The 14,206-nt window shown below is 40.5% G+C and overlaps 1 protein-coding gene across 1 annotated transcript in view; it reads left to right on the top strand.

Annotated features, from left to right (window-relative positions):
* Window positions 1-14,206, top strand: part of si:dkey-240h12.4 (death-associated protein kinase 2) — a 30,107-nt gene extending 15,901 nt beyond the window's left edge. The window contains exons 6-12 of the mRNA XM_047384020.1: window positions 3,238-3,286; window positions 3,487-3,513; window positions 6,482-6,634; window positions 9,505-9,550; window positions 9,656-9,745; window positions 13,271-13,357; window positions 14,081-14,206. Of these exons, the coding sequence (XP_047239976.1) occupies window positions 3,238-3,286; window positions 3,487-3,513; window positions 6,482-6,634; window positions 9,505-9,550; window positions 9,656-9,745; window positions 13,271-13,357; window positions 14,081-14,161 (533 nt within the window). The 3' untranslated portion in view covers window positions 14,162-14,206. The remainder of the gene's footprint in view (window positions 1-3,237; window positions 3,287-3,486; window positions 3,514-6,481; window positions 6,635-9,504; window positions 9,551-9,655; window positions 9,746-13,270; window positions 13,358-14,080) is intronic.

Below are 14,206 nucleotides of genomic sequence, written 5' to 3'. Positions count from 1 at the left end.
ATGACAGGTGTTTCAGTTTCATTGTCCAACCCCTGTAGGTTGAAACTATCATAATATGATTTACGACACTGTTGATAAAAACAATGTAGCGATCTTCTCATTCCTCCTCTGTTTCTCTAATGCTGGGAGAAGATGATCTGATGGAAAGTTTTTCAGTTTCATTGTCCAACCTCTGTATTTGTGTTAAAGCAGAAGTGAGATTCATTACTGAATATGATAGCGCACCCTTCCTTATCACTTCATGCCTTACTGTCATGGCACCACTTCAGATGCAGTCTTCTTCCATGGTGCTGATTACAGCTCACACTTGGGAAAGTGAGCTCTTAATACCACTGATACCATTTGTAAAGACAGGCGGCAATCCCAGAACCCGTTGGTGGACACCGGCAGTAAGGGATGCTGTCAAGCTGAAGGAGTCTTATCGGCTGTGGTTGGCTTGTGAGACTCCTGAGGCAGGTGACGGGTACCGTGAAGCCAAGCGTGCTGCAGCCCGGGCTGTAGCAGAGGCAAAAACTCGGGCCTGGGAGGAGTTCGGTGAGGCCATGGAGAAGGACTACAGCCTCGAAGCGATTCTGGCAAACCATCTGGCGCCTCAGGGGGGGGAAGCAGTGCTTCGCCAACACTGTTTATAGTGGGGGTGGGAGGCTGCTGACCTCGACTGAGGACATTATCGGGCGGTGGAAGGAGTACTTCGAGGATCTCCTCAATCCTGCCATCACGCATTCCCTGGTGGAAACAGAGGCTGGGGACTCGGGGTTGGACTCTTTCATCACCCAGGCTGAAGTCACTGAGGTGGTTAAAAAGCTCCGTGGTGGCAAGGCTTCGGGGTGGATGAAATCCGCCCTCAGTACCTCAAATCTCTGAATGTTGTGGGGCTGTCATGGTTGACACGCCTCTTCAACATTGCGTGGCTTTTGGGGACAGTGCCTCTGGACTGCCAGACTGGGGTGGTGGTCCCCCTTCTTATGAAGGGTGACCGGAGGGTGTGTTTCATCTTGGGGGGATCACACTACTCAGCCTCCCTGATAAGGCCTACGCCAAGGTATTGGAGAGGAGAGACTGGCCGATAGTCGAACGTCGGCTTCAGGAGGAGCAGTGTGGTTTTCGTCCTGGCCGTGGAACACTGGACCAGCTCTATACCCTCTACAGGGTACTCGAGGGTTCATGGGAGTTTGCCCAACCAGTCCACATGTGTTTTGTGGACCTGGAGAAAGCATTCGACTGTGTCCCTCGTGATGCCCTGTGGGGAGTGCTCCAGGCGTATGGAACCTGGGGTCCTTTTTTGGGGGCCATCGGGTCCCTGTACGAGCGTAGCTGAAGTCTGGTTTGCATTGCCGGCACTAAGTCGGACCTCTTCCTGGTGCAAGTTGGACTCCGGCAGGGCTCCCCTTTGTCACCGGTCCTGTTCATAACTTTTATGGACAGGATTTCTAGACCCAGCCAAGGGCTGGAGGGGTCTGGGTTGGGGACCAGTGGATTTCGTCTCTTCTTTTTGCAGATGACATGGTCCTGCTGGCCCCATCTAGCCAAGACCTACAGCATGCGGTGTGGCTGTTCGCAGCCGAGTGTGAAGCAGCTGGGATGAAGATCATCTCCTCCAAGTCAGAGGCCATGGTACTCGACCGGAAAAGGGTGGCTTGTCCTCTTCAGGTTGGAAGGGAGTTCCTGCCTCAAGTGGAGGAGTTCAAGTATCTTGGGGTCTTGTTCATGAGTGAGAGAAGAATGGAGCGGGAGATCGACAGACGGATCGGTGCAGCTGCCACAGTAATGGTGGCACTGTGCCGGTCCGTTGTGGTGAAGAGAGAGCTGAGCCGATATGCGAAGCTCTCGATTTACCGGTCGGTCTACGTTCCTATCCTCACCTATGGCCATGAACTTTGGGTCATGACCGAAAGAACGAGATCCCAGATACAAGCGGCTGAAATGAGCTTCCTCACCCTATCTCTAAGGGAGATAGGGTGAGGAGCTCGGCCATCCGGAAGGTGCTCGGAGTGGAGCCGCTGCTCCTCCACATTGAGAGGAGCCAGTTGAGGTGGCTCGGGCATCTATACAGGATGCCTCCTGGATGCCTTCCTCAGGAGGTGTTCCCACCGGGAGGAGGCCCAGGACACGCTGGAGGGAATATGTCTCTTGGCTGGCCTGGGAACGCCTTGGGCTCCACCCGGAGGAGGTGTCTGGGGAGAGGGACGTCTGGGTGTCTCTGCTGAATCTGCTGCCCCCGCAACCCGGTCCCGGATAAGCGGAAGACGACGAGTACAAGTATGAGTTTAGACCAGTTGTAGTCATTCCAACTCCATATGACAAGAGGTGTATTTTCCTGCCCTGTGTTAACTGAGCTTCACAGCAACTTTTAGGGAATTGTTTTCTGCTAAATCTTCATCAGTTATTCATTTATTTTCTTGTTTCTTGTTTCGGCTGTAGGCAACAGCATTTCTTAACAAACACGTTGAAAAATAGAAAAACCCACTATTGACTGTGCAGTTCAGACACCTTAAAAAAATTTACAAGCAGCAACTTGCAAGGGAACACTGTGTCCTCTTCACTGGAGCAGCAGGAGAACCAGAAAACTATTGTCGTTGTAGATTGATCACTGAAAAACACAGAATAGAATAGAATAGAATAGAATAGAATGTATCTTTATTGTCCACCAGAGTGGAACATGCTCTTTGGCTCACGAACAGACAAAACAAAATGAAAGATGGAAGAAGCACAAATAGCAAAAACACAAAGTTACAAATAAGGAATATCTGTTAAATTCGTCACTATTGGTTGTTCATTTTAGCAAACTGAGAATGCTAATAACAGTGAACAATATTTTAGCCAGATGGGCTCTGTTGCACCTCACAAACTAAAACTAAGTGCAAAAATCAAGAGAGCTATCTGCAGTAATTCTTCTAACATTCTTGCTTCTGTCAGTGAAGGGGTGTGTCCATGTTTGGGGAGAGGGAGTTCCCACTTTTTTTCTTGTTTTGAAAGCAATTTGTTTTTCTGCCGTTACATTTACATCTAAAGTAATCAAACAATGCAGCAAGGTGGAATGTTAGGACGCTCTCAACGTGTGTAGATGACAGTAGCTCACTAATCTCTCACTCTCAGACTATTTGGAATCAGACTATGAAAATACATAATTAAAAACCCCTTGCGAAGAGCTGTTGCAGTTTTCTTACTGCATGGAAGGTTAGTGTTACTGTACTTCAGCTTTCACCAGTTTAACTGAGATTTCTGTTTCTCTTTTAGCGCCTGAGGTGATAAACTGTGAGCCTCTCAGCACAGCAGCAGACATGTGGTGAGAACCCTACACTGAATGACCTGTTTTCCAGTATGTGTAGGGGGTTTGGGTCTTTAGTGCATTTGTAATAGAATTGTGGAAAGGTTTAGACATACCACTACTACTATTATTGTTATCAATAATAGTATTGTGAAGTAAGTGAAGTTTCTTGTTGCTCTCCAAACCATTGACTGTATCTTGTGTTTCTGTCTTTTCAGGAGCATTGGAGTTATTACCTATATACTGTGAGTCTTTGTAGTGGGTGACTTGTAAGTACCTGCAGGCACTGAATACTGTACTACTACCTGTATTCCATTGTTTTTACATGGCACAGGGCACAGTCTGAGAAATCACATCAATCTGATGACAGTTGACACAGTACATCACCAGATAGGAGAAGATATCCTATTCATGTCATCAGATTAAACTATAATTCAATTCAATTCAAAAATACTTTATTAATCCCAAAGGGAAATTAAATGTTGTTATAGCTCATATTATGAAGGTTTCCTCAAAGAGCCGTTGTAGATGCTGATGGCTGTGGGCAGGAAGGATCTCCTGTAGCGCTCCGTCTTACAGCAGATCTGAAGAAGCCTCTGACTGAAGACTGTTGTTGTAGGACAGTCTCATGAAGAGGATGCTCAGGTCCTAGTTAATCCCTAGTTTAGACCTGAAATAAATGGCATTCAGCTCTGTGGAGGCCTGGTAATAAGTGATTTATTTGATTCGAGTGCGCTGGAGAAGGAATGCATCTAAAGGTTGCAGGATAGTAGCTCTCCAGGATTGGACTTGTCCTAGATCATGACCTAGAGCTGATCAAACATACTTCAGATTCTTTAAAAGCAGTAAAATTGCTACGAATAGGATGCTAACTTCAGGCTCCTCCTGTCAGTCAGACTCAGAGACCATGGAGAACAGGGAGAAAGGCAACAAGAGAAAATGAAAAGTAAATAAGTAAGATAAATATATTTTAAAGTTGCAATTGACATGAAATTCTCACCAGATAGCAACAACCTACCTACTTCACACAAATAAATCAAACCATAAATGTCCATCAATTAGGGTTATGTGTGATGAAATGTAAAAACACAGAAAAAAAGAATTGAACATGCTTACTGAAATTAATATAATACTTGGTACAAAAGTCTTTGTGGGTGATCCCAGCTTTAAGACGCCTCCCAGCCCATTCTTCCATACAAACTGTCTTCAAATCCAGAAGGTTCTATGGGCCCCTTCCATGAACTCAGACCTTTAGTTCTTTCCAGACGTTGTATACATTTAAGGTCTGGTGATTGGCTGGCTTTATCTTCTCTGTCTGAAACTAACTCATATATCCCTTGGGTGTGTGTTTGGGATCATTTTCTCACTGAAACATTCTGGCTAATTTTATTCTCATCATCCTGGTAGATGGCAGCGGATTTTTATCAAGAACATCTTGGTACATTTATGAATTCATTCTTCCTTAGGCTGGATGAAGTCTGCCAGTACTGTATGCTGATAAACAGCCCCACACTATAATGTTCCCAACTGTTAACCTCACTGTTGGTAGGGTGTTTTTAGGATGGGATGCAGTACAACCAAACATGTTGTGTATGAGGGTGTCCAAAGTTCAGTTTTGGTCTCATCTGCCCTAACTAAGTTCTCCCAGTATTTCAGGTCACGTGGTAGAGTGCATTATTGTTTTCTTTAAAACAATAGTAGCTCATGCTTTAAACCTCTGGAGGTAGTCTGGTAGGTTAATGTTTTTGCATAAACAGAATAGTTTTCATACAAGCAGCAACTGATTCACAACATCCCACTCGGTGTATAAACTGGGCAGTGTGGTTATCGGCACACACTGAGAAGGTCGTTGTAGTGTAGTTCTGCAGAGCTGTGGATTTAAATTAGTAAGACCTGTATGGATAGGGATGGAGTTATGTTATAGCGGCAGAGTTTCTGGATAAAAATGTCTGGTGTTTTCCCAATTTTTGTTTTTTTAAGTTCTTGTAACTTTACAAGATAGATTCAAACATGCCATTTCTTATGTTCTGCAGATGAAGAAAATATCATGGATAACAAACAAAACAGCATAACAAAACAGTTTAAAAAAGATGACAAAAATCAAAAGAAAACATAAATACATTTTTTACCAGAGCTAATTTATTGACAGTTTTCTCTTAATAAGCCAGACATTTTTGTATTATTTAAAATCAGTCTTGATCAGTAGCTTTTTATTTAGCATTTCCAGCAGATCAAACGTATTTGAAATAAATGTCTTTATGAAGCTGGAAAAAAAATCCGGAAAAATCCAGACACAGGACCTCAGAGATGCATCATTCTTCAGCTGATCGTCTGCTGAATGCTCGGATTTCAGCTAATAGCTAATTACGGCTAAAGTATTATGGTCAGGTAATAGACTGAAGCAGTGTCCATTTTTGAGGTGGGAGGGTCCAGGTGCAGTCTAATGATCCTGGTGATAATTTATTAAAGAAGAGCCTAATTGTGAATGAGACACAAGGCGAACAGAACAACAATGAGGTCAGAAGGTGGGCAACGGAAGGATGAGGAGGAACTGACTCACTGGCTAGGTAACCGCTAGGTAAGGACTAAGGACATCACAACATCCACTTTGAGTCTTTGGATCGAACCTTTTATATTTACTCACTTTTGGGCCCAGGGCTTTTGGTGCTTGTGGATATCAGCGCTGCAGTTCAGCCATTTGTCTATAGGAACTATTGACACACAGCCTGGTTTGAGATGTTTTGACAAGTGGACTACAGTCTGCAAGGTTTCATTTCTTATCCTTCACCATCATGATAAAAGTGGCTAAAACATGCTGATCTCAGTGCTGCTATGCTGACCTTTTTTCACTGGTTAAAACTTCTCTGTAAAGGCGCTGCAGAGAGTGGTTGACTCACTTTAAACATGACCAACAGCAACATTCCTTTTCTAAAGAATATTTACACCACATATGTTTTACCAGAACAAAGGACAAAATTATGAACCTCATCCACTCTGGTCTTACGCTATTCACCTTTTCTCCCTCAGTAAAAAGATTGCCCTGCCTTAGAGCCCTGACAACAAGGCTAGAATACTGCTCTGAGATGTGAACTCTGTAAGTCACATTCTGTGACCAAGGAAGATGCTCATAAATAAAATGACAGACACACCGAATGAATGAACTGAAAAATGCACACAATACATTGTCTGGAATCTTGTGCTCTCTTTCCTCAGATTGAGTGGTTTGTCTCCATTCCAAGGTGACACTGATGAAGAAACTCTGAAAAACATCATTGCTACCAACTATCAGTTTGATAAGCAGTACTTCAGCATGACCAGCTCCATGGCCAAAGATTTCATCATGAAGCTGTTGATAAAAAATCTCAAGTATGTAATATAGGTACAGTATTCATCTTGTGCATGCATAAAACTCTATAGACACCAGACATTACCAACAGTAAAGATAGTTATATGAAAACCTATAACAATAGTGTAATACTAGTATTACACTAGTGTTTTTAAATCCTTAACAAGTCAGAGGCACACTAAGTGTTCCCTTACTTGAACTGTCACTGTATTTGTGGTTTGACGTGAATGATTTGTCATACTTCCTTATTACTGCATGTAGGCTTTTGATTAATATTTAACATCTATTTCTAAAACTACAGATATAATACACACAACCCCAGTCTACAATAACAATAGAGGGCTGACACATGCAGGAGTTTATAAGCATAAATAGTACTGCTACACAAGAAAAACAACATGCATAAAGGAATTTAAGGCACAAACGTAAATATATTGTTTGAACTTATTTGTGCTATCATTCAGGGGTCTATGGAGTTAAATTTGTCTCAATATTATTCAATCAAACAAAAAACTAATCTCAATAAAAAAAAAACTAATCTCAATCAAAAAAATTATATTTAATCAAAAAAAACTAATCTCAATCAAAAAAATTATATTTAATAAAAAAAAAACTAATCTCAATCAAAAAATATTAAGTTGTGATCAAAACTTTCAGAGTTTTTTCTCACAAAGAGAAAAAAGTTATTTGCAAAACATAAACTTTTATTTGCGCATGTCAAAAATCTTTGGTTACGAGTCTCGCTTTTTTGGTTTTGACGCTCTCTGTTTTTGGTTGAACTCAAAGAATTTTGAGTTCTGGAAACATGAACATCCTGGGCGGGGCCTAAAGACGAACGCTGTAAGACGTTTCCCTATTGGTTAGCGCTGACTAAAACAGCAGACTCTGATCCCCCGACATCTCTGAACTTCTGCTCGAACTGCAGGGCTTGCAGCGTCGCTTCAATGAGGAGACATCAACTCTACAGAAGAAAACTGCGGTCAAGTGAGCCGACACTAGCTCTTCCTTAAAGATTAGCGTCGCGCATACAAGGAGCATTACGGTAATGGAGCAGAAAGGATGACAATCCTGGCAACGGTTGAGAAAATAAGAGGAAAACAGAAAAGTAACCTACACAACATTTATATTAATTACATTTTTACAACTTTCACATTCATGTTTTATGTAAAAGAATAAATATTTTATATTTTACTGTACAGTTTTGGAGAAATATCTTGTCAAAATACCTCAAAATGCTCAACCTTTAAATGCATTTGTCCCACCTTCAGGAATTTATTTCTCCAAAACCAAGAGAGGTGACAACACAATCTCTTCAGATTATATTAGAGGGTCATCTATATTATAACCAGAATTAGTATTTCATAATTTCACTGTAGGTTTCTGGAGAAATACACAACTACCCCAACAAAGTACCACAAACGCTTCTTTTTGGTGAGGTTGATGAGATCCTGGGAAGTGGTCTGGACAACTTAAAGTGCAAGAGCATCCAGATCTCCTCTGACCTCTCCTGGACTGGAAACGGCCCTCACCTGTTGAAGAAGGTACAACAACAGCTCTTCTTCATCTCCTCAGCTGCTTACAGATGTCTACAGGGCCACGGTGGAAAGCACTCTGTGTCTCAGCATGACAGTGTGGTGAGGGAACTGCACAGGAGAGGAAGTATCACGGGTTGTGAGGACAACACACAGGATTATGGGATGCCATCTGCCCAACATGGACTCTGTTTTATACTACACTTGGGGTAGTTGTGTATTTCTCCAAACCTTTACAGTAAAATTATGAAATATTAATTCTGGTTATAATATACATAACCCTCTGATAAAATCTGAAGAGATTGTGTTGTCACCTCTCATGGTTTTGGAGAAATAAATTCCTGAAGGTGGGACAAATGCATATAATGGTTGAGCATTTTGAGGTACATTGAGTTGTGTATTTCTCCAAAACTACAGTAAAATATTAAATATTCTTTTACATAAAACATGAATGTGAAAGTTGTCAAAATGTAATTATTATAAATGTTCTGAAGGTTACTTTTCTGTTTTCCTCTTATTTTCTCAACCGTTGCCAGGATCGGCGTCCTTTCTGCTCCATTACCGTAATGCGCCTTGTATGCGCGACGCTAATCTTTAAGAGAGAGCTGGTGCCAGCTGGCAGGACCGCGTATTTCTGACTGTCGGCTCACTTGACCGCAGTTTTCTTCTGTACAGTTGATGTCTCCTCATTGAAGCGACGCTGCAAGCCCTGCAGTTCGAGCAGAAGTTCAGAGATGCGGGGGATCAGAGTCTGCTGCTTTAGTCAGCGCTAACCAATAGGGAAACGTCTTACAGCGTTCGTCTTTAGGCCCCGCCCAGGATGTTCATATTTTCCAGAACTCAAAATTCTTTGAGTTCAACCAAAACAGAGAGCGTCAAAACCAAAAAAGCGAGACTCGTAACCAATGATTTTTGACATGCGCAAATAAAAGTTTATGTTTTGCAAATAACTTTTTTCTCTTTGTGAGGAAAAACTCTGAAAGTTTTGATCACAACTTAATATTTTTTGATTGAGATTACTTTTTTTTGATTGAATATTATTTTTTTGATTGAGATTAGTATTTTTTTTAATATTGAGATTACTTTTTTGTTTGATTGAATAATATTGAGACAAATTTAACTCCATAGGGGTTAGGAATAGAGAAAAAAAATTAACCACCTCTCCAATTTGCAACATTATATGGCTACCAGCCTCAACACAATTGAAAATTCTTGGACTATTCTTAAAGGCCAAGCCTGTGTCAGGAAACCGACCAATTAAAAAGAAATGCACCATGTCTTGACTGGGACGGACAGGAGTTTATATGGACGGACGGACGGACAGATTATTTATGATTTTGTGTTATTGTACGTTGCAGTGAAAGACTGACAGCTGAAGAATGTCTTCTTCATCCATGGATAAAGGTTTAAACAAGTCTTTCATTCTCAGATAAGCACTGTTTAATGGATTAAATAGATGGCTTAAGCTAGGAGTTCAGTCATTGATGTATTTGTTGTTATCTGTTTTAGCCCATCACTCGCATTCAAGCAGCCAAAAGGGACCGATCCTCAATCAATATGAAGAACTTTAAGACATTTAATGCCAAAAGGAAATGGAAGGTGTGTTTAAAGATTTATTGTGAAATATGACCATTAAAGATTTTTCCTTAGTATTTTATGCTTGTCTAACATAAAGAAAATACAATACATGAGAAGGGGTGGGAATGAAAGCTTAACTCCAAATATCAGTCAAAACAATTTGATTTTCGTAGAAAACGTTTTATTTCCTTATCTTTATTTCTCTGGAACCATAGAAATTGGCCCAGAAAGTCCATTTTGACATCTGGATATAACAGTACCAATTGAATAGAATTTTGTGAATTCTAATATATCCATTTCATATCTTAGTACCTTATTTGTTGGCTTTTCTTCTTCAATTCCCATTAACCTAATCCAGCATGTGAAGGTTTCTCCCTCCTTTACTCTTGTGGAGTCTCTCCTGTTTCAATCAATACTGCATTATTACTTGTTCTCTGGAACCATAGAAGTGGTTCTGGAACAGAGTCTTCTGGATCAAGCATACAGTCACAGGGAAAGAACAACATTTTGTTTAGAAACAACACATATTTGTCAGTGGATCATGGATTCTGACCTTAAGAACAAGACCTCAGATGTAAGCAACTGAAATAAGCTTCCTCCGTAGGGTGGCCAGGCTCGCTCCAAGAGACAGAGTGATGAGTTCCGTCATCTGGATGGAGCTTGGAATAGCGTAACTGCTCCTCTGTATTGAAAGAGGTCATTTGAGTTGGTTTGGGAATCTGATCAAGATGACTCCTCTGCACCTCCCTTTGGGGGTTTTCCCCACAAGTTGGAGGGACTATATCCATTCTGGAACTGTTAACCCTTTGACCCAGCCAGTCAGTGAATGAATTAATGGATGGAGGGAGGGATGGAGAAACCAATCCTCCCTTCCACTATAGTGTGTTCTGTTGTTTTAGGTAATATCCTCAAAATAAAACCTCACTCATGTTATGGTGCTAGAAATGGTTGGAGCAGTGGTCATATCTGTGGCAGGAGGTTATGACCTAGTCCATTAGCTGTTTTAGTTTTCAGTGTGGCAGCTAAACATGAGCTGCCATGCCCATAATGATTAATTACAACATGAATGTTCTTTGTACAAAACCGTAAAGGAATATTAAGGGAAGAAAAAAAATCGAATAATCTCTCTTGCGTACAAGGAGCGCACAAGAGAGTTTTTGAAATACTTTTTTCTTTTGCGTCCCAGTTGGCACCTGCCTTTCAAACGTGCTAAATATAGATGCAAAAACAGCCCCGTTTCAAGTTTGGTGAATCGCATTGCAGATGGTAATTTATTACATTTGCATATCCTCCTCAAATAAACTGGTGCCTTTGGGTCATTATATGATGTTTTTCATATTCGTAAGAGCAAAAGCGCTAAAATGTTTGTGCCCGCTGTTCCGCTGATATTACACACGTAATTTGATTCGCACCTGGTCTGTAGATCAGATTTGTGCATGTGGTTTTATACACGCAAACCTCTTGAAGATCAGGCCCAAATAGTGCTTTTCTAGTTTAACCATTTAATTCAAATTTATTTGATTTCTTTTATTCAGTTGGGTAGAAAAAAATCATTTTTTGGCACCACAGCTTTCAGCACTCCTGCTGTTTATACTTTGTACAACCACCTTTTTACCAAAAAGACAGCACATTATCTTCTTCTTGTCCACAAGTTTGGAGCATACAGTGAGAACAATCTTTGGCCTTTCCAAGTTTTATGTGGACTAAGATGGTCATGGAAAAAGGCATATTCTGCATCAGCTGCACCTTTTCTGTGTTCATTTGGCCAATAATCAGGATTTTGATTCTGCTGAAATGTCTACTGCTGGCCTATTATCAGTTTCCTGGAAGAGATCCCAGAGCTTTATTTAACATATCCTGGAAAGATGCCACTTGTTGCTAGGTTGTCTAATATGGAGAGATCTGTGAAATGAGGAAACAGTAGGTGGAGTTCCTGTTCTAAACGTTTTTAATCATCCCTTTGACATTGGCAATTTTAGGTCAGTTTCTCTTTTCTTGTAATCATTTCCTTTTTATTTATAAGGAGCAGCACAAATCTGTCTCACTTTAATTTGCACACGTAGACACTGGTCAACTTAAAAATTAAACTACAAAGTACAAGAATACTAATTGTGTTGGCTGCTGTATCTGGTAACAGGCATCACCCAGATGGTAAACCATTAGTTTACTTTGCTGGGTAACAGTGCCTGAAGTGTTTTAGGATGAGGCAGATTCCAACATCGGGGCTGCTGAAAGCCAGGAAGGAGCCTCTTTTTGAAATAATAACAGAACTGCAAGTGGTCCCAATGAAACCTGTGTTTCCTTTGGCAGTGTCTAAACTGTAAAGTGTGTAAGGGCAGCTAAAAAAGTTTGCCTATTATTTATTTAAATGTGTCTGTTAAGATTAAGGCATACCATCCTCCCCTGTAGAGGGCCAAGTTGGAGGTATAGGACCATATCTAAGCTGAGCTACTACATTACTACAATTGGTTAAATGCTACATTAAAGCAAGGTTTCAGGCAGTTAGCAGGAAAACTAGGAAGGATACGTTGCAATATCACATGGGAACATCTGAACAGCATTGTCTTTTGTAACAACTTGGTCAGCTGCTCTACAGCTATCTTCTAAGAGCTTAGCAGTGGGTGGAAATTATTTTGTATTTATTTAAGCTATGGTTCTCTAAAACAAATGACATCCAGGTTCTGCAGTGAAGTGTTCTTCCACGTATGAAGTAAAACAAGCAAAGTGACAACAGCATCAATAAATAAATGCACTGTGCTCATCTCTCCTTCAGACATAATCTTAAATTTTGTTTTGAGCTGTCGTTAACATTTTGCAAAAGGACTAAAGTACTTTGAATCCCATTTGGGGTTCAAACTGTAGCAGCTCTCTGCAGGACCACGTTTTACCACGATGAAAATGTGTATAAGAATAAAAGCTGCACCGTCACATTTAATGTAGTAACAACAAACCACACTATCTTGGGTAACAATGTTCAACCTAATTACAGACATTTGGTGTTTTCAAGTAGTTCATATAAGTATAGCACTATGGCAGATTAATCATCGAATTATTATCTGTATCTTCCTGAAATATTTTTGTTAGGCTAACACTGATTATCTCTTAATTTAAGGCAACCTACCGTACTTAAACCTCTTAAGCCCCAAAGGGTTTTGGCGAAATTTGTGTTGAGACCCAGTTAGGCAGTGGCGCCATTTTGTGGAGTTTTACTTTCTGATTTAACTGCTTGTAGTCTTCACTGTTTGATGTTCAAAGAAATGGTTTCAGTCAGTTTTTAGCCAGGATTCTGATGTCTAGATACCACACAAGTTAATGTTTAACAAAGCGAACTTAGAGTAGTGAAAGTAGAACAAAAAGTGAAATTCCTCCAATAGTACTGGGGGTTGGGGCTTAAAAGGTTGATGCTGATTAAGTTCCTCACTAAACCAAAAAGTTATTTTTACTTCAGAAGAAAGTGCAACATTATGGTACTACACCCTATATAATGCAAAATGCTGCACATGATTTTCAAACATGCCTTAACTGTAAATTCTAACCCATCTTCAGATGTCCTACAACATGGTGTTGATGTGTAACCGGCTCGTCAATCTGAGGTTGCCTTGTAAGAGCAGCTCAAACCCAGATCCACTACAGGTGAGACCATGTTTGACTAAAATCTCTATTCTGTCTGATTTCACTGTTCGGCCTGATAACAGCTATGCTGACTGTTTCTAAACAGCATCACGGACCCATCACCTCATTGCTGTGTCATGAGTTGCCACAACTTACTGAATTTCTTGCCCTCTGTTGACATATTTTTCTGTTATATAGAAAATGCATGTTATCGTAATATTTCAAGTTATGATTTTAGCAGTCTCATCTTTTTATTTATTTTTATGCTGGTTTCATTTTAACTGAAGCAGATTTTCAATGCAAAACACCCGAAAAATGCATAATAAAAGGTTTTTGTATTTTAAAACATTTCATTAAGTTAACCCATTAACCCAGCCAGAATTTCACATATTGATTGTGTTCCCATGTGGCACACAGTCAGCTGTTCATTCAGAAATTTGACAAATATTAAATGAAAATGAATGACAATCACCCTCAGTCTGAAGCTCCATGCAAAATCTTGCCTTTGATTTTCTATGAAAAACAAATAGTTTTGACTGATATTTGGAGTTAAGCTTTCATCCCCCCCGCTGTTATATAGTGGGGATTTGGATTTCTGGTTGATAAACCATCTCTATTTAAAATAACTGAATAAAGGAAACTATTTGAGATTGGAAGTCTTTTGCATTTGTACTTTGTTAGTCTATCTTCTGCTAGTGTTAAAAACAATATTATAGATTCTGCTCAAACTGTACTTTTCTGCAGAGACAATGTGAAAGTGACACAGAGGATTCAGAGAGCAACCCTGCTTCTCTGCTGCGCCGAAGACTCAGCAGCAGCTCCTAGAACTGTTAGGATGTGCACCATGAAGTCCATGCTGTTCTAGAGGAC

The sequence above is a fragment of the Girardinichthys multiradiatus genome, chromosome 13 (assembly GCF_021462225.1).
Source record: "Girardinichthys multiradiatus isolate DD_20200921_A chromosome 13, DD_fGirMul_XY1, whole genome shotgun sequence".
NCBI lineage: Eukaryota > Metazoa > Chordata > Actinopteri > Cyprinodontiformes > Goodeidae > Girardinichthys > Girardinichthys multiradiatus.
The sequence above is the reverse complement of the archived record's forward strand: the minus strand, read 5'-3'. Positions and strand labels throughout refer to the sequence as shown.